The 26,082-nt window shown below is 39.0% G+C and overlaps 1 protein-coding gene across 1 annotated transcript in view; it reads right to left on the bottom strand.

Moving 5' to 3' along the window:
* LOC306733095 (rho GTPase-activating protein 26-like) overlaps positions 1-26,082 on the bottom strand; it is a gene marked incomplete at its 5' end in the record, with an annotated part of 87,658 nt that overhangs the window by 9,023 nt on the left and 52,553 nt on the right. Inside the window, 7 exons of the mRNA XM_079214287.1 lie at positions 10,006-10,189; positions 10,524-10,668; positions 12,371-12,530; positions 16,454-16,559; positions 23,298-23,356; positions 24,210-24,294; positions 24,398-24,472. Of these exons, the coding sequence (XP_079070413.1) occupies positions 10,006-10,189; positions 10,524-10,668; positions 12,371-12,530; positions 16,454-16,559; positions 23,298-23,356; positions 24,210-24,294; positions 24,398-24,472 (814 nt within the window). The remainder of the gene's footprint in view (positions 1-10,005; positions 10,190-10,523; positions 10,669-12,370; positions 12,531-16,453; positions 16,560-23,297; positions 23,357-24,209; positions 24,295-24,397; positions 24,473-26,082) is intronic.

Raw genomic sequence — 26,082 nt, 5'->3', positions numbered from 1 at the left:
TGGGTCAAATGCAGAGAAGAATTTCCCCAAGGGGATTAATAAATGATATTTTCTTCTTTCTAAGAAAAACTTCCTACAGAAAAACTCAGTAAAAGGTTGTGTGTCCTATTTATGAATTAAACTGTCAGCTTGAGTGACGGTCTCAAGGATCCACAGCCTCTCTCCTCTCTCCGTTGTCACTCACTGTTCGTCTGTCAGTGTGCTTTGTCTCATCTATGTCCCTTCAGCCCATCCTTCTTCTCTCCCTCCTTCCAGCAGAGCCGTCGGAAGAGATTATGTTTTGATTGAATATATAAACTAATAGTGTTTTATTGACACAGTTTTCCTCTTTCTCAGACAGAACGTTTTCCTGCATGTTGCACACAAAAAAATTCTAAAAACAAGTTACAAAGAAAATCTACTTGTTTAAGGTGGACATACTCTCTCCACCAGACTTGCAGCACATTTAACAGTTGGTTTAATTAAATAGATCTCTTGTCTCTCCACATTCTTTAACAGTCCATCAACTCACTGAGCTACAACACACCCACAGACTTACTAACATGAGCAAAGTCACACACTTCCATCTCATTAACAGTAAAATCATGTGAAAACTGCCAACAACGACTGCATGGATCGACAATTTACAGACAATACATGTAATAAATAATACATTTTTTTCTAGCCTTGATATTAAAAACTATAATCACAAAAGGGGAATAATGTATTTGCCACAAATATGTTTGTGTCTGTATTTACTGCGGAACAAAAATACATAAAAGGAAAATACAAGTCCTTTAAAGTGACAAATACATTGGGAACATCCCTTAAATAGGAATGTATCATATGCTGCTTAAAGGCCGTTTGCAAAATAAATATGCACGACCTGTAATAAAACACAGGGGTACAAACGGCTCTCGGAAATATTTCAATATTGAGCATCGTAAATTAGATTTTCCACGGTTGTCAAAGAGGCATCATTGAGCCCAACATTACCTCTGTATTGCTGTAATTCACAGCATCTTGCTCTCATTTTGAAAACAGAGGGCAGGCAAGAGGTGAGACAGGTTAGCTCGGTTAATAAACTGTGCGGCTTCTTTCCTCAATGTGGACTCCATACTATCCATACGGACGATGATGCGAATATAATGCACGATGACTTGATGCCATTGTCTCATCTTTCAACGGTTGAACAGCTGAACACTTTTACCCTAAATTCCCCCCAAAAGATTTACCACATGGAAGAGAGAACTACACCTTTATTGGGCCTTTAACTCCAATCTCAAAGTTACATCCCTTGTATGTGTATTTATAGCCGATTCTTAAAACTTCTCCCATGTTTACCTGCAGTCTTGACAATTTCAGTATATTGTCCAATTCCACAGCACTAATTCCATCAGTCCAACAACAGTCATGTCTTATTCTTCTCATATTTATCTTCTGACAGAAATATACATTTTCATTCTCAATTGATTTAAGTCTAGCACCAGCATTATTTTTATATAATTAATATTTAATGTCCCAACTTTCCCATGACTGGTAAATGTCAAATGTGCAAAATCTTAAGTTTCATTGACGGCAGCTTAACGTTAATTGGGAAAAACAAGAAAAGTGAAGAAACTGGTATGAAATCTGTTGAAAATATAAATGCTGTTTTGGTGACACAAACTTGTTGATTAATTGATCTGCTAGTTGATTTAACATTGATCAGTAGTTATTGATGTGGAGTTTTTTTTTATCTTCATCATCCAAACAGATGGAGTTGTAACTCACAGCCACTCTTGTGCAACTTGAGACGGTGTTCGGCATTGCAGTATCTCATGACAGATTAATCATTTTTACAACATGGCAGACTGGCGGCCAAGCAGCTGTAGAAGCCACACCAGAAAAAACAGAACTTTCTATTATCTCAATGCCTCTGGAAAAATAAAAAGTGTCCAATGTTATCAGAGTTGACGTTTCAAACCTTAAGCTAAGTCCCCCATTGGTGTGCTACAGCATGTGCTCAGTGTAATATCAAAAAATGTAAGAGCATGAGAGAAAGATAAATTATGTCTGTATTGCGCTGAAGGCCAATAAAGGGAACACATAAATGAGAGAAAATATTAAGAAGCAACAGCAGAGAAGAGCCATTTGACCCGGTGACTGGCACTGCATGTGTGTTTGTGAATGTGTGTTGTGCTGTAGAGAGGAAATATATATTTGAGAGGTTTTCGTCAAACTTGTTTAAGCTTCTCGCCCTTGGATTGCATGTACTGTTGTGTTTTTTTCAGAACTCATCAGGCTTGCATATGTCGTCTGCTGTGTGCAGACCACGGCTGGCTCATTGACTACAGACCGCTGGATTCAGGAGATCGCTTGAAAAGGCCGGATTCTGGATGACGCTACCGTCGTTTTTCTCTTCACTCCCCTGGAGTCGGTGAGCATGAGATCACAGGAACAGCAATGTTCTGCCATCGCAACTGAAATTGTGAACGCTTTTGCCATACAGACTCATAACACTAAGAATGTTGCAGCAAGCAAATAACTCTAAGTATGATTTTAGCAGCAGACTGTTCACACCATGTGTTCATTGAGACGAGCAGAGTGACGGCAGAGACGTTTTCAAGGCACCCGATTGCTGCTGTCACATCTCCGAAAAGGAGCGCAGCAAATTTCCCGTAGCGTAGATATTTGGATAAAATTACCACATATTCAGACTTTTATTGCATGAAAATATATCAAAACTTATTAAAGTGACATATTAACAGCATTCAAGATCAATACCGCACAGTAAAAGTGGTGTATTGAAAATAAAGAGTGAAAAGAGAGGCATTATCAGCACAATGTACTTACATGTTTCTTAGCGTCTGTACAAGGTGTAGCTTTCAATTGAATGAATAATAATGAATTATATTCTATTTTTTATTAATATTCATTTATATTTTATGGAGGAAAATAGGAATCTGGAATGTATCATCTGTCAGTCTCTCCGTCAGGACAAGGAATCGAATGTTTTTTATGAGCCTCCTCAAGAAAGCTGCAAGCAGCAACACCACAGGCATTCGGCTAATTCTGAACAGGCATGTTTTGAATGACAACTGCATCAGTTCCTCTCAAATGCCAAACAGACGGCAAGAATAAATAATAATTCACAGACTTTCCACAAGAGACACAAGGAAGACAGAAAGAACCGTTCTGCCATTTACACTTTCACCTTCGTTAATTTGGTCCACGGTCAAGTCCCCGGGGTCAGCAGTCATATTGAGGACATACGCCAGTGCAGTGACTGTCAAACTGTGTGTGTGTTGAATAATTGTCCTCCTTAAATGCCATATTCAACAATATTTAAGTACAAATATGAAGATGAAATTTGATATGGTGTTTTAATAAAATACATTATTTTAAAATGGAATGGAAAAAGGAATACGACGCCTGGTACATACATTTATATATTTTATAATTATATAGCCTTTTACATCATAAATAATATTTAAATTTGTTTTACTGATTTTTCTATATCTATTCTTATATACCACTTACCTAAACCACAACATTCTCAAAACATGAGTTTGTAATATAAAATGTAATTGTTTTGTAATTAATAATAAAAACTGATTTTGTTTTGATAAAATAGCCTTTTCATTGTGGATAATCTATTTGAGATGCAATATAGCCTCAATATACATTTAAATGTAAGTGTATTCTACATGTATGAGGATGCATATATTGATTGTGCCTTGGTACAAAACAAGTTTGAAAATCACATTGCTCAGATTGTACAGATTCAGAGGTCAGACAGTAAACTTCCACCCGACTAGATTAGCTCACTAGCTTAATTTGCCAATTTTACTTTGTTTTAATACTAGAAAGAGTCATGGGGCTATGAGTTGCACATGACATAACTAGGAAGAGATATTTTGAAAGAGTTGTGAGCCCTCCAGGCTTCTCCCACTCAAAAACAAACTACAGTAAAAGAACACAACCCATCATTAAGGTGAAAATAGCATCCGCCTTTTGGGAATGTGGGGCTTTTGAATGCCCAGTTGTTAACATCTGCCCTTTGTATCCCTCTCCTGTCTGTAATGAGGGGGCAGTCTGGCTTTTGTTGGAAATCCATGGTGCCGGGCTTTGGGAGATTGAGAAAATATGGTCTGAAACCAATACTCATACACTCGGTTTTCTGATTATTACAAAATGGAGGCATTTCATACTGTAACTGTAATAAAATAAATCAGATCTGATTAAGGGATTGAATAAGCCTTCTTGCTTAAAGGAGAACTTAAGTTTTCATGTAAAACAGTTGGTTGCAGGGATTTATTCGGATACTCCAGCAAATTAGTATTATCACCTCCATAACAGAACATTTGGGGACTTACGCACCTCTGGAATTTTGGAAATAGCGGCTACGCACCTCTAAATAGCGTTTACCCACCTCTAAGTGGTGTTTACGCACCTCAAAAGTTCCATGCGCCTTGTATTCTTCCGTTGGAATAATCCAAAAATAAATTTGGTGTCATTTTAAAACACCTAAGACTGCGTTTCATATTGTTGAACATACAAACGCTGTAGTCTGAATCATTTTCATCTGCGCTGTATTATGGTTTGTGACCCTCCAATCAGTGCCTTGCGGCTGCGGCGGCGACACCAATCAGGATCCAGGAAGTATGTAAACACGTACACGTTGTGGATTAGCCTGCCTGCCTACTTGTTCGGAATGGATTAATTAGCCATGGATATCAGGCGATTTTGAAGAGACCATTGAGTGCTCCCACTCCCACAGATGCCCGCAAAAGGCCTCAAGTACAAAGTAAGACTGAAGAAGGTCAATTCACGTTTTTAAACGTTATTTTGGTTTGCACAACATCACCTTAACCCCATCTCCCCGCAGCCTAATTTGCAAGCCAGTTAGACATAGCTAAGAGAAATGCTAAACTACAAACACATTTATTCACTGTCATTGATTGTATATGACTTTTTAACTGAAAACATAATGCAATATAGCCAGGACAGCCTTACAGAGTCGCGACGCTTTGTGTTGCATTGCTTCGCATCACATTGCATCGCGTCGAGGTCTGTATGATCACAAAATTCATAGTTTACTGACCTCTAATTTTACCACTACAGCACTGACTAAAAGTAAGTATTACTTACAGCTAATTTATCGGCCTTCACAATCACTATAACCTAACAAATTAAGTGCTGATGTGAGTTTCCACCTTATAATTATAGTTAATGTTTCAGCTCTTCAACCTTTCAGGAGCCTGAATGAGAACTGACGTTTAGTTTTTTTATGTTCTTGAAGACCAAAACCCATATGTGGCTCTCAACCTCAGTTTGCCTTGTACTTGTACTTGTACTTAAAACTCCATCAGCTCTGATGTTTAGGCACTATATCCTTATCAAAATATCTGTAAAAAAACTCACACTGTGCATTTCGCCAAATATTATGACTATTTATGGATGGTATGTGGTCATTTTACATTCATTTCTAACCATCACAGTTTTTGTCAACCAGCAGAGTGTTTGGTTACGTGACCTTGTATTCAAAGCACTAGTAAACCTGAGGGCACCAATAATCTGTGACCAGCCGGTCTACATCGCCTCCTAAACTATGAGTATATATATATATATATATATATATATATATATATATATATTATATATATATTATTATATATATATATTATATATATATATATATATATATACACATACATACACACTGTAGATCAGATAGAGCTTCCCAAAGCACTATATAGAGCTTCTTCTATGACTCTTAACCCATCTTCTTCAGATTTATTAGATTATAAGAGTGAAGCGAACATCCACGAGAAGATGATAAAACTGAAATGTGATAATGACAAAAATCTGAACTAATAAACTTCGTCCAGAGACTGCGCTCAAGGACCTATCGGCCACCTAATGGTCAAACTCTCAATTTACCATGTGCCTGGATTGACACAAAACCAGACTTTGGGTCATTCTTGACACTCAAACCGATTTATGATCTATAGGACCTTCGTTAAGGCTGACCCTAAAAGGTTTGTCCCACTGCGAAGTGAAACATCTCCAGAGCCTGAGAGGACATCCAGCCGACCTGAGAAGCAAGAATCGGAAGAATTGCCTCCTTTCACTAGGTTTCTAAAATACCACAAATATTATTGATACCAGAGAAACTGCCACAGAGTGAGAGATGTAAGAATGCGATTTCAACAAACTGCGATCATCCAACTAGAACCAAGACACAGGGATGCCCACAGAGGAACTTTACTTCCCATCTGCCCATCAGCCATCTGGTGAAAATAATACAACTTCCAGATGTAAATGAGTTTGATGTTTCAAGAAAAAAAATCTGACATATTCATATAACAGATCAATAAGCGTTAGACTGATTTTCTTGTTTGTATCATTGCAGACAAAATATTTTTCTTTTAAAATCATTATGTTGAGATGTCATGCTTTTTTTTTTCCACCAGATGTGCTAAGGTGAATTGTTAATTCCATATTATTTGTTCGACCCATCATTAGTTCATTTAATAAAAATAGAACGCACATCATTCTCATCATCAGTAGCAGAATACATACTATATATATCTGTGAGAGTCTGGCTTATTACATTGGCCAACGTTGTCTGAGATGTTCTTTTCTTTGCCCTCAAATTCAATGGATTTCATTACTTTTTGGTTTCATCTGTCTTTTAGTATTTGCGACAAGATAAGCTGGAACATATATTTGTACCGAACAAACACAGAGGAAATTAATTATTATGGGTTTTGCACCCTCTCGTTTTACTACGAGTAAGACTTTTGCTTTAAAAGCACAACCGGGCACAATGTTGAGAAACTCACTGAATATAAAACTTGGCCTTGACAGCTCCAATGAGATTCACACTTCACTGACTACTAATCCTCGTCTGTTGTGTCTGTTGCCACAGAGCTGGGTGGTTTTTAACCAGCCATTTCCCTTGAATCCAAGTGCAAAGAGCATAAGGCTTTTCATCTGAGAAAATACATGACACTAAGGTATAAATTGGCCGTGGCTGAGTTAATGAAGGGAAAACTGTTTCAACTCGATCACACTTGCATATACAGTATGAAAGGGCCACACATATTAAACACTTGACAGCTAGGGGGGGTTGTTAGTGAGGGAGAGGGAAATAAAAAAAAAGGATGAAAGCTTGTGAACACATCCTGTCATGCATTATTAATGTGACTCATCATGGAAAGAATCTGAAAACTTTTCTCTCTCCCTTTTGTTTTCTGTGCTCTTGAACCACTCCTTCAGTTAGAGATGACACGTCTCTTCTTTATCTCCGTCAAGTTCCAATGTCGCGCATACCACACATTTTGAAAGGACCATAATATTTAAAGGATGAAGATGCTTGTGAAGCAAAGGGGTTTATATAAATGTTTTCTTACTATTCAAATTCCTGACAGGGATGCACCAATATTACTTTTTCAGTTCTGATACCGATACCCGGGCTACCAACCCAATGCTAGTGTTTAATTACGAAGATATAGGCCTCAAAATGTGGACATGACTGGGATAATTTTTTTATGTGAAGGCAAGATCAGGCTTGATTTAAACATTGCTTTCCTACCTAAACTCTCTTGTTACTTTTGTCAAAATAATAAAATCATACACCAGAAACACCATATAAAGTATTTGAAATCCATCCATCCATCCATTATCAGCCGCTTATCCGGGGTCGGGTCGCGGTGGCAGCAGGTTCAGCAGGCCGACCCAGGCTTCCCTCTCACCCGCAACACTTTCCAGCTCATTCTGGGGGATCCCGAGGCGTTCCAAGGCCAGCCGGGAGATATAATCCCTCCAGCGTGTCCTCGGTCTTCCCCGGGGTCTCCTACCAGTTGGACGTGCCTGGAAAACCTCTAATGGGAGGCGTCCAGGAGGCATCCTGACTAGATGCCCGAACCACCTCAGCTGACTCCTTTCGACACGAAGGAGCAGCGACTCGACTCCAAGCTCCCTCCTGATGTCCGAGCTCCTTACCCTATCTCTAAGGCTGAGCCCGGCCACCCTGCGGAGGAAGCTCATTTCGGCCGCTTGTATTCGAGATCTCGTTCTTTCGGTCACGACCCAGAGTTCGTGACCATAGGTGAGGGTTGGAACATAGACCGACCAGTCTATAAATAGACTACATAAATAAAATACCAGTAGGTATTTGAAATTAAGAGTAATTAAAATTCCAGAATATAATGTATATAAACTATTTTTGTCATTTAGTTAATCACTGTAAATACTTATATTTCACTGTATATACTTTATATATAGCAGCAGCAGTAATACAGCAGAAAACATTTTCCTTTCAGTTGGTATCACTGCAGGATTAATAACATAACTGCATGCACATGTACAGTGTTATGTGGTCATTCCTTTTGGGATATGATCATTTTGTCAGCCTGAAGCATTCAGGCACAACATATATGATCCCACTATTTCAGGACTGAGGTGATAGTGATCCAAAATATTATATGTACAGTACTGGATAACTTGTTTGCTTTGTACATTTATGTGCCTTTTGTAATTAGGGCTGATCTACAGCATATTGAAGCCCTTGGGGAACAATAATATACAACAGACCCGTCATTACTGTTGAGCAGGTTTTTACTACAGGTTTTGCTACTCAATGTGCAAGTATCATCTACATCTTTTCAATAATGTTTTTTTCTTTCTATTATGTTAATATGAAGGTTACGAGGCTGGATTTTCGCACTTCACTAAGCGAAGGACGAATAGAATTCCCTCGAGCGTGATGGATGTTAAATCATGTTGTTAATTGATCACATTAGTCAGATTACAACCTGATGTCCTCCATCAGTGAACGGGGTCGTGTCACTGTACAGACACACGGAGCAATGGAAAGCAATAAATAGCTGTGCCGCAGAATTCACCTCATCTCGTAGGCGAGTACTTAAATGAAGACCGGATCATATAACAACTATCCCCTAGTGAGAGATTAAAGGAAGGAGGATGAAGGAGTGTTGTATGGGAAAGGAGAGCGAGTCGAGGTGGCAGTGGAGAGTCCGAGGGAGAAAAGTAAACAGAGGCGACGGGCAACCTTCTCGGTGACAGGCTGTACTTGAAGGTCTGCCACTCTCAAGTCAGTGAATCTCAAGTCAGTTGTTCAGACCTGTGAAAATCATTTTGTTTAAGCTGCTTATTGGTTTCAGTTGCGCAAACCGCTGGCCAGACACCAATGCACAGAAAGTGGATACACTGTTGAAGATGAAACCAAGACAAACATGCCAGGTACTTGAATGTCTTCAAAACTTATTTGAAGACAAATATGAACCTACCTGCCAAACGATACATGCAAATCAATGGGACTTTGCGTACTTGTTTGTATTTCAAATCCTTCCTCATGCCGGAGAAGCAGAAACAGTCTGCCATTGTTTGTGCAGTTGGAGTTCAGATGCTTTTGATATTTAAACTAACAACCTGACAGTCACAAGACTGCTTCTCTAAGCTGCCACATATGTGCATGTCTGCTAACATGTGCTCATGCATTCCTGTCAATCTTTGTATGTATGAAAACATGAGTGTGTACATTCTTGAACCCATGTGTTTGTGACTTTATTTCCAGTTCAGATTTCCATGTGTGCATGTATTTATATTTGTATTTACAAATATGTCCAAATTTCCTACCAATCCTTCCACCCCTCAGTCACAAAACTCTGTTGATCTATTTTTGCTTTTCCAGTGATTTCTCTTCAATGTTGTTTCTCTGTGTTCTCTTTTTTATCTTTCTCTGCATCCATCTTGTGCAAAGCATATTGAGCTGCATTCTGGTTACACTGCACTAAATTTAAACTGCCAATGGTACTTTAAAAACCTGACTTTTACTGTTTTTTGTCTTACTATTATTATTATTTCCCTAATATGTTACATTTTATTATTATAATTATTCAGTTAGTTACTGTTTGACTCAATTTTTAAAGAAAACAAAACCCTGTCACTAAAAGGTCCTACAGTATCTATGAGGAACTACACAAGTTTCAGATTCCTAATCTATTAGTCACTCACAGTGAGCTTGGCCGGATCTGCCGGCTGTCCTGCTCGCCGTCGTTGCTGGTCAGGCTGTGTCTCGGGGTTCGACTTTGGCTGCTGCTGCTGCTGCTGCTGCTGCTGCTGTTACAGTTGGCAGAGGAGGAAACCGGCTGCTGCAGTTCAGCGACTGTGGCATTGGGAACATTGTTCTTCTTTTCACCTACGAGAATAAAGATAGATTTACAAACACGTTGGTGTTTTCAGCCCAGAAAGTGTTCACTTTTATACTGACTTTTTTTCCTGTTCTAAAACTGCACATCTGTTGACCACCGTGAACCGGACTCAAAGCAAAACTGACCACTGGCAAAATATGTCTGTAGAAATATAAACACGTGGCAAAATACTCTGGTACGGGTGTCTCCAGGACAATATTTTGCCATGATGCCACACAAACAGCATCACTGTTGCGACTGTTAACAACTAAGGAGAGGAAAACAATAATCGTTCAATAACTTCTATTACTTTTACCCGGTAAATTGGTTGGTTCAGCTCACCTTTCTGGGAATGTGTTGGGGTGTGGAACAATGTGAGAGGCCTTTCGCTGCAGGACGGGGCTTTGATCTCGGTGCTCCTCCTCCTGGACACGTTAAGCTGCAGGTTGGTCGGGCCGACGGCAGAAATCGGCACATCTCTAAATATCTGCACAGACAAAATGAACAGTCAAGTCTGAGCATAACCAAAGAAACAATATATAGATTTAAAAAAAGTAAATACCAGTGAAAGAAGTCACAGACATTTTTTTCTCATTAAACAACATATGTACAGCATGTTCTTGCTGCTATAAACAAGCAATATTATGGTCTCATATGTAACTCAAGGGAAATTCATCATATCCCATTTAAAGCAAAATTGGAAGGTTAAATAAACAAATGCCAATAGCAGTTTGTGAAGTTGCAACCATCTTCATTGGAACTAGAAAAATAACACTCATTATAATGCTGTGCTTCAATAAAAGAACATGTACACCCATGCCATATTTTGCAAGGTTGTGACATGATAGAAAAATAGCACTAAAAAAAGCAACATTACACAATACAACATTCTGCTATTGTTGTATTCACTAATAAGATTTATCTCTGGTGAAAAGAGAGATGGCCTAACAGGTGAGCTGAGATTGTTTATCTAATATTAATTATTGGATGCATTCCTTTAACTGTGAATGAATACATTTGTAGAAACTTAACAGGGGCTTCAGTCTATGATCTGTGGCACTGTCATGACATAGCAGAAATGTATTTCTACTCCTTTAGGCACAATTGTGTAAGATGCAGAAAATAGCATGCTGAGATAAACAATAAATAAATAAACTGCACTGCGTTTCAAGATTTTTCCTCATCAATTACGTATCTATAGTTTTAAACTTCATGTCCCCCCCCCCCCCCCCCCCCCACTATTTCTGTTTGGCTTGTACAAGTCTGATATTTCATTTTAAGTCAAATGTAATCATCCAACATCCAGTCATCGCCACACCCATTGCTCCACTCAAGGAGGAAAACAGAGGGGAAACAAAAATCAGATTTAAGTGCTGGAGAGTCCATTTAAACACACTGGAGTTTTGGTTGCAGAAAAGAGCAGTAAAATTTCATCAGCAGGATCACATGAAAACTACAAAAAAAATTGTAGAGAACATGATTACATCATGACTCTTGAGTGAATCATTTCAATACCATTTACACCTAAATGAAATCCTTTCCAGTCTTGTGAAAGTCATTTTACTTCACACAAGCTTAAGGCTGAAATCATAAAAGGCACGAAATACAGAAGAAAATAAATGTCTGTGGAGAGATGGCAGACATGTGAAGTACAGACAGTCTCCATTATGTTGGTGTACAATAGAAGACAATGACACAAGGACTGTTGTGGAGCTCTTTAAGGATTCAGAGCTGCTCTATCACAGCGTGCATACACTATTTGTTTTGTTTTTGCACATTGCAGCACCAGCGACAGCTGTGTGTCTGTAAAGGATGACGTGCAGGATTGCGTGTGAGTTTGTGTGTCTCATTGACTTATCCTGTCTCTGTGTAAATCCATGCACCTACACAGGTGTGGGAAATGTGTTCGTTGTCTGATCGTTTGCTTCCTTCACTGGTTGAGCTGGTTGGTGCAAAATGTGAGGGTCTGAGACTTTGAATGCATATTGAATGCGTGCATGCGTGTGCGCGAGCGCGTGCGTGTGCGTGTGTGTGTGTGTAGAAAGTGCCCTTTCAGAAGTTAGGTGCATTTATTATTGTTAAAATGCACAATTACACACCAAAAAAATCCCCTTGACAAAGCCAAGAGATTAATTTCATCCTCAACTCCGTCACCAAACTCTGTTGCTTATGACATTCATTTGTCTAACCTTCTCATGGTGCTCTATGAGGATCTCTACGACAATGTTCTGGAACTTGATGTCCATGATGGCTGCCACCGTCTCCTCCTGCGGCCGGAGCAAAGTTGGCCCGAAGACCACACCCAGATTGGCGATGGTCATCAGGTTCTGGTGGTGATGATTTGCCACACTGTTGATGTAAAAGAGTCACATTTATATCAAGGAGGGTCATTGTTGGAAGAAAAAATATGTTTACTATTAATCAGTTACTGTTTCACTGTTTCACAGTTATATTAATAATCATATGTTCTGTTTATTAATCATATACCATGTAAAGGCTTGACATTTCTCATTGAACTCTACCATGTTAAATCTTACATATGAACTCTGGCAAACTACTTGATAAAGTCATGAGACCGTTTTTCTGTTTGAATAACATGGTGTTTCGTTGTTATCATATGACCATGCCGATGCAAGGCAATCTAAAAACGTCCTGGGGGGGATAATCTAAAGACGTCATGAGAGCTTCTGCGTATTTATTAAGAGGTTACAATTCACTCGTTCGTTGAGTAGTCCAGGATGCGCAATTCAGTCTCTGTCCTGATCAATGATTTTACCACCAGGTGTCGAGTAGATTTTTCTATCAGTCTGCTAAATAACTGATCAGCTATCTAATAAAAAGCAATACAGTTCAATAGCACCACAAACTAAATCTTCAAATAAGGCCATGCAGTTTAAGCATAAAGATCATAACTTTTAAGAAGGTATGATCTATTGTAGTCTTAGACTGCATTAGTTGGGTGTGTTTACTGTGACCCAGCAAGTCAACCTATAAGCCCCTGATGAGGAAATAGTTGACTGCTGGCAGGGGTAACGCACTAAGCCCAGCTAAAGATATGCATGTCTTCACAATAGCTGTATTTGCACTCGCCTACATGTAGTATAAACATGGCTGATGTCCAATTTGACACACATTATATCATGCTGCTGTTGTTGAAGAAAAGCCCTATGAAGCCAGAGGGCTTAGTTGGGGGTTTGGAGTGAAAAAACAATGCCAGTCAGCTGTATTAGAAGAATAATTACACATTTTCCAACTGTGCCATGCCCTGCTTTTTAGCTTATGTACTGCAGCAGCTTGTGGTTATGTAATCCACAGACAGACAACCTGTTAAATTCACAAATGCTCTTGTCTACACAGTATAGCGCTGCATATGTATAGTATCAAAAGACATGCAAAATGGGGAAGTTAGAGGTGAGATTTGAAGTCCATATATGAAGAGGCAATTGTCAGGGGGTGGCCTTCATTAGACACAAATGTATATTTGTAGAAGTCTTATAACTGATTTGTTGAACGTAATCATCTGGAGTGCTCATCAGCATCCGTGCTGCTGAAATGTCCTTGAGCAAAGCATTGAATTCCAGCTAAAAGGATGAGTATCATTCTATTATCTCTCAGTTAGCACCGGGTTTGGTGATGTGCAGGTCAAAAGACATCTAGGTTCAAACTTGGCTAAATTAGTTTGAAAGGTTTTTTAATGTGTACGTTATGTATAACATTGCTTCAACGACATAACCGACTGTTCCGGTGTTACATTGGGGTGTTAAATTGGGATTGAAACCTCATTAAAACTAAGTAGACTAAATGTATGAACAACTTTGACTCCTCTACCAAATTCAGCCCAATTTTAACCTCAATATGGGGACATCTTTTGACCAGCAAATCTCAAAATTAGTCCTTATTGGGCTGCGACCATGGTGGCATCCACATTTCCTGGCACAGACAGAAAGACCTACACCCAGTGGTGGGCCGTCAGGGCCTGCTAAGCCTTCACTGCTGGCCTAAACAGAATCACAAGGTTATAGCTATTTTCTAATTTAATTTTTTTTCACAAATACACTACATGTATTATAATTTGTGTTCCCTATCAGCTTATTTTCTTATTGTACAGCTCCTGTCTTCCTCTGTTGCTCTGCTTCCAGCCTTCAGAAGAAGAATTCAGGCTAAAACGAGAAAAGTTATGACATGTTTTGCTTGTTTTAACTTAATGGCTGAAGGAGGAGACCTGGACTTGGTGGGGGATTTACTTTATGCTTTTCTCATGGAGTGTTGGGCATGTTTTGGCATTGAAGATCCTCACTGAAGCACACAGATTAACTGAACAACCACGTCATTGAACTGTGTTAACAAAGAGAAGGATGGACTTTGTCTTTATTAAGTGAACATCATCGGGTGAGTGAACAGCTTTTTCTGCTTTTTCTGTTTGTTTTTTTCATCCTGCTTGGCTCTCTGCTGGGTCCCACCTCCACAGCTAAGCTAGCTCGCGAGCTAAACTAAGCTAGTTCGCGAGCTAAACTAAGCTAGTTCGCGGCGTGGAGGTGTTGGGAGAGCGCTTGCTGCCAGACCTGTAAGTCACTTTGGATAAAAGCGTCAGCTAAATGAAATGTAATGTAATATTTTCCAAGCCACTTGTGGTGTGGTTGCATCACTGGTGGGTGCCGGCGTGTGGCTGGCTGAAAGACTGCACTGGGAGAACAGAGTTTGGGGTGCTTCTTCGGCTGCAGAGAGGTACGGTGCTTCAGACCCGCAGTTTAGTTGGATTGTTTTGCCTTTGTTTTGTTATAACACTAAGCTATTATATCAACGACTAAAAACTGAAGGAGAGGAAATCTTCTAGTGAAGTGTGGCACAAGAATAAGGCCCAATCCCAATCTCCCCCCTAAACCTTCAAACCATGAACCCTCAGGGATTTACTGACGTCAGCTGCTAAGTGGCTGAGTGTGAGAGTCTGTGAGGGCTTGAACTGGTGTGAATATGAATGGGACAGCACTTTATGCAACATATCACGCGACTACATAAACAAATATTGTGTACAATTGTTTATTTATTTTATACTTTTTATTCACCGATTTGAACATCTTCCTCAAAAGATTTGTTTTTCTTTACTCATTTTTGTCAAAATGAAATGTTTGATGAATGTAAAAAAAAAAAAATAGTATTATATATATTTTCTGCTTGCATTCCTCTGATTTCATGTGTTTTTATGTCCCATCTTTAATCTGTAATGTTGTAGTGTAAATGTATTTTATCGGGCTAAACGCCCACGTGTCTCTTTGTTTAACTTTCTTCTTTTTTTTTTTACGTCTTCATGCTTCCATTGGGAACTGCGTGTTTAACTTCACATTGCTATGAACTGTGGGAGCGCGCCTCAAAGTCTGTGAGTCCGTAAGGGTGGAGATTGGGATTGGCCCTAAAAGTGGTTGCCGTCTTGTGCAAACTACGCAGCATCGTGTTGTTGTTTTATTAATGTGGTGAGGCAGGCCACAGGCAGCCTGCACTTGAAGAACCCAGGCAAAGGGACAGAGCCTTTAAAAAGGGGCGGGAAGCTCACCTGGCCCCTTCCTGCTAGTGACACACACCTGAGAGCAGCTGAGGCCATGTTCGGGGACTCATTTGGTGAGCTCGCCTTCCTTTTGATGCAGGTTCTAAAAGCATGATTTTAGCAATCTGATATCATCTTTTGTTTCTTTTTGTTTTTAAAGAGTCCTTGAAGGAGCGACTACTGTTTTTCCCAGGCCTTTACATTTACATGTCCCTTTTTAAAGTAATCAATTGCATGGGCTTTTTTATGTTTGATTTTAGCTTATGGGGTTTTGTGCTGTGCTGAAGAGAGGGACACAGTGATAGAGCAGCCATATATTTTGCATGGGCATTTTGCTGTTGTGTTACTTATTGTGTTTGCTATGACAGCGCAGTTTTAGTCCAACATGATTTACTTTCTTATTTGTGCACTTTTGATTTCGGTATAGTTTACTCAATTTGTCAATAAAACCTTTGTTTGGTACGTAGTCTCTGGCTCCAGTATACTCTGGGCGTTGTGCGGGGTTTATCACCGGGTCACAATAATAAAGTGAAGTATAGGCGCAAGATAAACCCTCGGATACATAACTAAATGTGACTAGTTCTTGTTGATGTGAACTACATGCATTGTCCATTAATGACGCAGCATCCTGTCATGCTCGTGTTTATGTAAACAAATATCAAACGGCTACATTTCTGATAAAGCATAATAATGAGTGATTGCGGTTGTCTGTGTGTGTGATATCTCAACCTACGTGGACAAGTGTTTCATCAGCAGCTCCAGCATCTGTCTGTTCTTCTCAGGCAGCCGGTGCACCAGCGCATGGACCTCTGTCACCCGAGCCTCTTGGTTGTCCAACTCTGGAAAGATGCACAGTGAACACATAGGACTTAAGAGTGTCACATTTGATTAGTTATTTGTTGACACACATGTAAGGAGCAGAAATAAACCCTGAACAGGTCATCTAAAGTGTCCATTACTGGAATGCAACCAGTAAATTTATTCTTGTTTCAAACTGAGGCATATTGTAACAAGTGATCACAAAAAAGGACATTTGAAAGACCTTGGAGAAACACGTCAGTAAGTCATACTTTGTAAGAATGAGCTAAGAATTGAAAAGAATCATGTACGAGGACCTCAAGGGAAATATCACTCAGATTCGGATTGTGTTAAGTAGAGGTCTTCCGGTGCATATGGTGCAATGTGATGACTTAAGGTGTGAAGGACAAGGCTGGAAATATTCTCTATTTTTCCTAATCGACAACAAATCTCTCACGTCACACATATATATTTTTTTGACTTTTTGTCAAAGAAACAAACTGTAAAGATTAACACCAGCTTTAGGTTTGAATCTGAAATAAAGCAATTATAACACTTACAACATAGACTGAAAGAACATTTCTTTCCACAAGAAAGGAACACACTGAGAAAAAAAAAAGACCAATGAATAGTTCTAGTCAACACTGTTGCAAGTGGGAAAGCTGTGTGTCCTGGGGATTAACAGGCTGAAGTGCAGGGCAGACAAGCAGGCCGGCAGAGAGACCCGTTGTTGATGGATGACAATAATAAGTCAAGGCTGAAGAGATAGTCGATTGAGAGATGACAGCAGACTCACATTAGAACAACCCTCGGGCCCTGGCTGTCAGCGCCAGGCAATTCATTTGCAAATGACAGAGCATCTCACACAGACAGACACATTGTTATACCAACTAACATAGCTGCTAAAACATACACACATCAAAACCTAAATATACAGGGAATATAGACCAAGCAGTAACAAGCACGTGCCCATTCATACAGAGAAAATAATTTAATAGATGCACGCACTGACACACTAACATGTAACTAGTCAGTCACACACAAATACCTTTAACAGACATGCATTCACACATCCACTGCGCCCATACATACCTTCAAACAGATTCACGCAGCAGCGCACATGGTTATCTATTATGTATTATTTGGTGTCCACCACCACACACACACTCACACTATGCTGAAGCACACACTCTTCCCTTCCTTCAAACCTTATATGGAACATGCATGTACTGCAATGTGTGTAAATGCATTTATGTATGTTTATCAGTAAACAGAGTTTAACACTATTAAAAATAGTTTTTTCCTATAGTGAATTTAAAGCAATTGTTTGTTGTTTTATCCTCAACTTGTTTTTACAATCCCAATGGAATTAATTCCCACAAACAAAAAACTAATAAAATCATGACATTAATTATATAAAACGCAAAGAATAACTCTGAAAGCATTCCATGAAATTATTACTCAGTCCAATTGGTGCATTAAATATAGCTGAAGCCTGGAGGCAATTAGCTCATTAGCTAATTTCGTACCTGCATCAAAAGAAAATCACTAAAAATATTCCTAAAAACAAACAAGAAAATTAGTTGTATTATTTATAGACCGAGGTAATGCAGACACCCATATTCACAGACTGTAAACACACAAACAAACAGCTGTGATGAGTCAAAAAGTAAAAGGCAAGCTAGCAGAAAATGCAGGCTGAATATCATTGGGACACCATACTGGAGATAGTATGGTGCTGAGTCGCAGGTGATGACACCAAGCAGAAGTAATTCATCATAAAAGCTTCCACCTCATCCATCACTTCACAGACGATGACCTTCTAAAGCCACTTTTACTCTTTCACCTTGAATTCCAGCCCTTCAGACAAACGAATAAATGTCCCCAGAACTTATGTTTTGAATTTTTAACATACTGGGCAGGTGCATGCGTCTGGATACAGTTACACCGACAGACAAAGACATATAAGGAGACACACACATATGCAATATGTAGTCAGAATTCATGCATATCCTCTCTAGTGGTCATGTATGCACGCTTGCATTTCCAGACATGTGAATTTAACTGAACACTTCACAACAAGATGACCATACAGAGCAAAAATAAATCTGAGAATGTTCTGGCAGCCACCAAATCACATTTAAAAAAGAAACTTTCGTTCATTTGGAACAGTGTTAACAGCACAGGCTAATGACATTTCCGACATTTCAAACCTGCTTTTTTCTGCAACTGAATTGTGCTGCCTGGATGCAAGAGTAATGCTTTTTGAACAGAGCGTACTTTGTATTATATACAGGGAAAAATAGACAGCATGGTTCCATAGACATAGTGATTGACACTTTAAAATGGTCTGATAAAAAAAAAAAACGGCTGTCATCGGGTATGTGCACACTAGCGCATACTTCCAGTATCCACCAATTTATTATTTATTGGTTCAAATTTGCCAACACAATCTAACCCAGGTTGCAGCCCATTCATGATACTCGCAAATAATCCTGTTAAGGGCCAAGAGTGATGCCAGTTTTATGGACTTTTTTTTTTTTACTTGGCTATGAAAGCATACATTTGTGTAAAAGTCCACCTTCCCAACTTCTGGCTCCGAAAAAGTTGACAAAAAAACAAGTCTGGTTCTCACTTCATCAAAACTGTGCTTCTCTTAAGCAAGAGGGGATTTTGACTATGCATGAAGTACATAGTTTTACAATCAAAGTCAGGAAAGCTAGCACGTACACATCCACAGCAAAGGAAGCGTGCATTACTTTAAGAAGCTTGCCACATCTGTTAAACCCTGACTAATTAAAAAAACACCACCTGTTCTACTTTCTAATCATTCATTATTCATACTGGACATCTCCTGGTCGGTGCAGTATGTGCAGTATATCCAATAGCTCATCTTTAGCATCCTGCTTGGATTAGGACACAGCTTGGATTCATACAGAGACGATAAAACAAACAACAAAAAAGTATTTTACATTTGAGATATTTTGCTGCAAAATTGGACCAAGAGACCACCTGTGATTAATGTATCTGCGGCGTGACTGGTAAAATGCAATCAAATCATGAAGGATACCGTTGAGTAATTGTTCTAAAAGAATAGTTTGAGGCTTAATTATCTCGGAGTAGTTCCCGGCGTTCTACTGTAAATGCACTACATGTAATGTGTCGCTTGGAGTAACAAACCCACAGAAAATCCTCCCCAGACTCTCTACTCTATCTCCTCATAAGGTGATAGTATGTCAGTGATGTGTCTCAGACTGCTCTGCATCCCCCAAGTGGCCAATTAAATCAATTAATACGGCTTTAGGTCAACATGCTAGACATGCTCATGCCCATCTACATCCTGTCACTCAATGACAAATGTTCCGAGACCAATGGGAAGAAACAAACATTTAGTTGCATTCTAAACTAGCAAGTAAATGCAATAAATGGCTACTTTAGAGTTTAAATCATGGACACAGTTTCCATCAGCAAAATAAACAATAACTCTAAACAGCTGCAGGCAAACTAAAGGTGTTTATTGACAGCAACCTTGGCAGGCATTTCATTTCAATAGCATGCATCAAACTTTATGGACTGAGTGGTACATCTTTATGCATCATGATTAGATTGATGTATCTGAATTAGGGAAAGGTGTTTGTCTTTGTCTGCAGTGTCTTGTTTCGTGTAATTTGTTTCTTGACAAGATAAAAGACATCCTGAGAGCTGCCAAGAATAATTATCCAGAGGATGAGAAAACATAGTTGTTTTTTTCTTGTTTTAGATGCATGCTGAAATTACACCACCTGGCTAAGAGCAACAAAACACTGATTACATCCACTCATGAACACAAAGCAGTGTTATTGACGGCAGTGTTTCTATTGTTGGGAGTAATGCCACCGATTTGCTGTGAAGTGATAAGATATACTTAAAAGATATATTAAAACAAGAGCCAGTTTAGGTGTTTCAGGCTCCTGATTTGGATGCCACCTGGATGCCTCTGTGGAGGTACTCCAAACACGTTATGCTGATGGGAGATCCTGGACCAGACCCAAATCCCGTCTGGCCTTGGGTTGCCCTCGGAAGACCTAGAGGACGAAGCTAGTTAGCAGAGCGCCCAGGCTACTTTGATAAAGGCCAGGGTGTGCTTGAAATAAACTCATGCGGACTATTCCTAAAGGCAAATGTTCTTATATTTGTTCCAGATGTCCACGCTTGAAGACTGCCGTCACAGAGAAGAGTCACAAGGAATCATACAAATGGGGACAGTGCTGCAAACTATTAGACAGCCTCAAAAGCAATCAGTTGTACACACAGAAAGTAATGGAAATACTTGTGTGAAGAATGGAAACAGGGAAATTGTTAGTTTCAGAAATTAATTTGAAATGTGAAACGTGTGCTATACAGGTTCGACTCTCAAAGTCAAACTGTACATTAGCATTAAAGTGACTGTAATACTGTAATAAACCCGTTATTATCTTCCTACATTTCATTTATTTAGTAAGTTCTAAGATGGTCCAGCTGTTTAGTAATTACAAAAAACCTTCACATTTGCGCAGTTCAAATTGAAGCCCAATAAAAAAGCGAACAGAAGGAATTCAGGAATAGACACGTAAAGATATCAGATATGATAGGAAGTCAAGCAAAAAAATAGATAGAAATATGGTGAAATATGAGAAGAAAATGAATGAATTCATGAGATAGAGATACTGCGAGCAAAACCTAATGACTGCAGACAGAATAATTACTGTACGTGGGTTTTCTTGCTGGCACATGCCTAAGGCAGGTATCTGCAAACCAAATGGCTCTCCAACCTCCTCCTCGTCTTTCTGTCCAAGTCTCTATTTCATGGTCTGAATAAGTTACTGCTTCCAAAACTGTATGAACCGAGGATCCATTTGAGAAGAATCAAATGATCAAATGATTGCGATGACTGGAGAATTTAGGCGATTTGTCATGAAGACAACCAAGTGTTTTATGAAAAGGAAATTATTTAAAATTGACTCAATAAAGTTGCTGCTAAAATAAATCCTCAAAACACAAAGCTCTCTGTTTAAAGTAGATTGGCATGGGATGGGAGAGAGTACGGCGAGAACCAAACCAGAGGCGGAGGAGGAGGAAGATTAGGCGGTGGGAGCAGCTAGAGAGGATAGAGAGGGGGGGAAAGGGAGGCGCTGAAAGTTCAACAGAGGACGCTGTCCTCAAAACACCCTGCTGCTTCTGCAAAAATTCTGCCTTGGAAAAAACACAAAAGCATACTCACACGAGCAGACACACACATGCATTCACACACAAATTAATGTCATGCAAATGCAAACACCGACAAACATAAACTGAGGAATGGCAGAAGAAAACAAGATGAAAGAAGTTACTGTAGATATAAAGAAAGAATTGGGGCGGAATGAGAGATATGCATCTGTAAACTCGTATAAATAGTTGGCAAGCACGTGCTATATTTTATGATAATTATAGAGCTGTGAATACATGCATTATAGCATGGGTAGTCCGAGTTAGTATCAAACCAGCTACCATGTATTCTTACTGCCACACTCTACTGATTTCTCCTCATACACACTTTAACACACTTTTCTAATTTTCTCTCCAGTTGGCCTCACTATGGAGCCATTTCCTGGTAGCGTTGCCAGAGACACACTCATTTCCTGGAGTTCCTTTCCGCCAGCTCGGCTTTCTAAAGGAGTTAGCTACCGACAAACAAAGAACACAGGTCAATGACACATCCTGTAACTTTGCACACCAGACTGGACCAGACTTAACCGCACCTGAATTTACTAGAATAAGACCAATTATCGAAATAATCTGTTATTAGCAGATATACAGCAACACGGAAATGACCAGACCATACAAAGCCAAGCTAATCAGGCCTAACCACACTAAACTAGTCCTCATGTCAAGTCTCTATGTTATAGTCTAAATAAATGAGTGCTTGTAAAAATATATTTTGCAGCTTGTAGGATAATTGAATACACTAAAATGATTGCAGAACCTTTAGCGAATTTAGGCAACCTGTCTTCTAGACAGCTGAGTGTTTTTTAAAAATAAAATGATGTATCCAGATTCAATGAAAAAAAGGGGCACAGATTTAGCAAAAGCTTTGTAACCCAACAAACCGAATACTTTGCCACTTGCCACTTTTAGATCGACTGCCCAGGCTTTGTAAATGTTGTGTAAAAATGCTTCACGCAGCAGGACAGTAACACTCTGTGTGCCACACACAGCATGAAGCAGCAGTCGACCAGAGCAAATGGACAGACAGAGGTGACCTGGTGGCACAGTGGGTGCCCTGTTATCTCAGCAGGTGAACCATCTATTTGTAACTGGTTTCATTTCGAGTCCTGACCTCATTCACAAAATGAGTCATGTATGTTCTCATTCACCAAATGAAACTGAGGAGGAAAGCTTTAGGAACTGCTTCATATAGACATCCATTGGGAGAGGATGAAAGAAGACACATAATTCCTATTATACTATAAGTATTACAGAAATGAAAATCCTCTAATCCATCTTTAATCCATTCATAAACTGGTATGACTATGCAAATTCATCTTGAATCGAGAACAAACAGAAGGCTACTTAAGGATTCTCCTGCTTAGCAGAAAGCACCATAAGTGAATCATGTGGCCCGTTATATAGTGCAGCATGTGTTCTCTCAGAATAGCTGCCTGCAGTGCTTTATATGGTCAGAGGGACTCAAACAAGGTCAAACTGCAGGAGAATCTGTTTTATATTCTGCAGACTGCAGACTCACATTTGAGAGGCAAATAAGAGAGAGAAAAAAAACTCACTGGCAGCTTTGATGAAGCTCCTCTGGTACTGGTACGTCATGAGAGGTGCGGGCAGCACTCTGGAAACACAGAGACGGAGAATGTCTGCTTGGAAAATGATGCTTTGTGAAAATCAATGAATCCAGACAGTTCTGGGTGAGCCCTCATCTAACTATGTTCTCCTTCTCGTCTTTTATCCCCACCATGCTAGTACACCACTTTAGCCTGAGGGGTGTAATGATTCCTGCTGGTTCCCAATGAAGCCTGACTTGAGGTCATAATGCTGGTATTGTGTATCTATGTGTGTCGTGTAAGTGTGAGGAAAGTCTGCCTTTCTGTGAAGCTGAAGTGCATTTGTGTGTATGAATGTATCTGTATGTTTGTTTGTGTTGTGTGCAGTGCGAATGCATTTCAGGTACAGTACATTAAGCACAGCTTGAACACCGCTACTCCTTTTACTGATTACCGCTTATTGAGAGAAAAATGGAGTTGTGTAATCATCAACTGCTATTCAGTGACCGACTGTGTGAATACAAAGTGGAAATGATTAGTTATGCAACGAACAACCCCAACAGGAAAATTAAAATGTATATCATAAATAAATAAATAAAAACCTTCATACGCAAATACAGCAAATGCTGCAGGAAAGAAACAAAAAAAACTTTTTAATGAGGTGGATCCAAGCAAGAGATCTGTTTTTATACAAGAGGCAGAGACTGAAAGCAGCACTATGCATTTATAAAAGTACTGAGTGAAAAGAGAAAGAAAACTGCCGCAATATCCATCATTAAAAGAGCGATCAATCCATTTACTAAGGTCTTTGAGGTTAAAATACACCACATATTTTATTACTGAAACCCAACAGTTAGGACAGCTTTCTAACTAAGCTGTTTCAAAGTATTGTTATACCTTGGATAAGCATTTCCCACTAACCTCAGATAGTGCTTGATAGCACTCGTGATAGTTTTGATCTCCCACTCTGTGTTTTCCAGCTCCACGTCAGCACATGTCTTAGGATCTGATGGACAAACATATGAAGATAAAAGAACGTTTAAAAAGTCATTATTTGAGAGAAGAGAAAATGTTCTGTTTTGACTAAACATGTGCATTTATGTATTTACCCATTGCAAAACCTAGTAGTTTTTGTACTCTGGAGCTGACGCCAACAATTCTGTACAAGCCCTGATCATCGATACCTGGAGAGGAGAGGAGAGATTATTTTCTGTTCTTATTCCATGGACCAACCGAAACATTGTATTTATCTCAATACTTCCTCAGCAGAGCATTGTACACTTGCTGCATTTACATCAGCACGATAATTGCATAAATGAAACATGAATGAATGCATTTACAAACAATCCTGCTTCCTGGTTTAACATCAGCACATGCTGATCTACAAATCTAAAAAAAAAAATCTACATGCTTTACATAGAATTGTTTTGAAACCTGGCACTCAAAGGTTGTATTTAATTTATCTTAACCGAATTGCTGAAACTAAAAGTATGAAGATTATTACTTATAGGACCAGGGTCATCTATCGCAATGACAAACCATTTCAGTGCAATTTTCCTTTTTTCCATAAATGCCCCTCATGTGAAGAATAATCAAACACAAAGGCTACAATTGTATACGATATCATGTAAATGCATTTGCAAAGGAAGGAAAAGCCAAGGAGTGTTCTACCAACTTCTGAGCTAAACAATGCTGAGGTCAGCATAGATAATTCAGCTTCTGTAATGCACACCCCTCAACAGGAAGTCTCAATAAATAATAGTGAATTTACAGTTTCACATTAGCTTCCAGTAAACATTTTACTGTGTTTAGTTTGCTGTCTAGCTGTCCACCTAGATGCATAGTATGTATACACGCTGCACACGTGCATAGTACATTAGAATTTTCCAGTCAACTGTATATTGTATGTAATGTGGCGTTTAGTTGTCATTTTATGCCTTCATAACATTCCTAGTTCATTAAAGTCATGATTCACTTCCAATGTCAATCAATATACTCTCCACATAACTAATGAATAGTGTTCATACAAACACAGTTTTTAAAGCATTAAGGATTTGTAATATTTTATGTTTGGTTATATATCATACATTCTATGATAAGGTGATTTAAAAACACGCTTGTTGTTCCTTCGCTCCTCTGCTCACAGAGTCTGTCAACACTACAACAAGGTTTCATACTATCTGATTTGTAGTATTCATTAAAGGCTACAATGGATGATTTATTGACTGATCTTTTGGTCTATAAAAGGTCATAAAAAAAAATAAAAAAAATAAAACTGCTACAATATCTTAAAGCCTGAGTTGACCTCTTAAAATAACGTAATTTGTCTGACTAACAATCCCAAACCCAAATATTATGAATCTACTATCACACAAGATAGAATGTAGCAAATCCTCACAGTAAGATCCATATCTGCCACATTTTGTAATTTTGCTTGAAAAATGACTTCAACCATCATCAAAATCGTGGCCAAATGATGTTCTGGTGATCGACTAGGTGACGAATAATTTTAGCTCTAAAATACTAGTCATCTATCTATAATGCATCTAATTATATTAAATTAAATTAAAAAAGAAAGCAAAGAGCTTTTCTGCAGCTCCTTTTTTGCTTCTGAAGTGCATGTGTATACTTTTACATGTGGAGTATACCGAGTATATTTGACTCTTGAATAATTGTGTCAATTGTTGCTGACGTACATGCCCTGTTTGCCGTCTACTGCGGTGGGACGTAAAAAGTACAGACCTGAACAATCTGAACTGAAATGTAAAGGGCATCATATGAAAGAAGCAAGAAA

This window comes from Taurulus bubalis, assembly GCF_910589615.1.
Source record: "Taurulus bubalis genome assembly, chromosome: 2".
NCBI classification, from domain to species: Eukaryota; Metazoa; Chordata; class Actinopteri; order Perciformes; family Cottidae; genus Taurulus; species Taurulus bubalis.
Note: the sequence above shows the minus strand (reverse complement) of the source record. Positions and strands in the feature narration are given on the sequence as shown.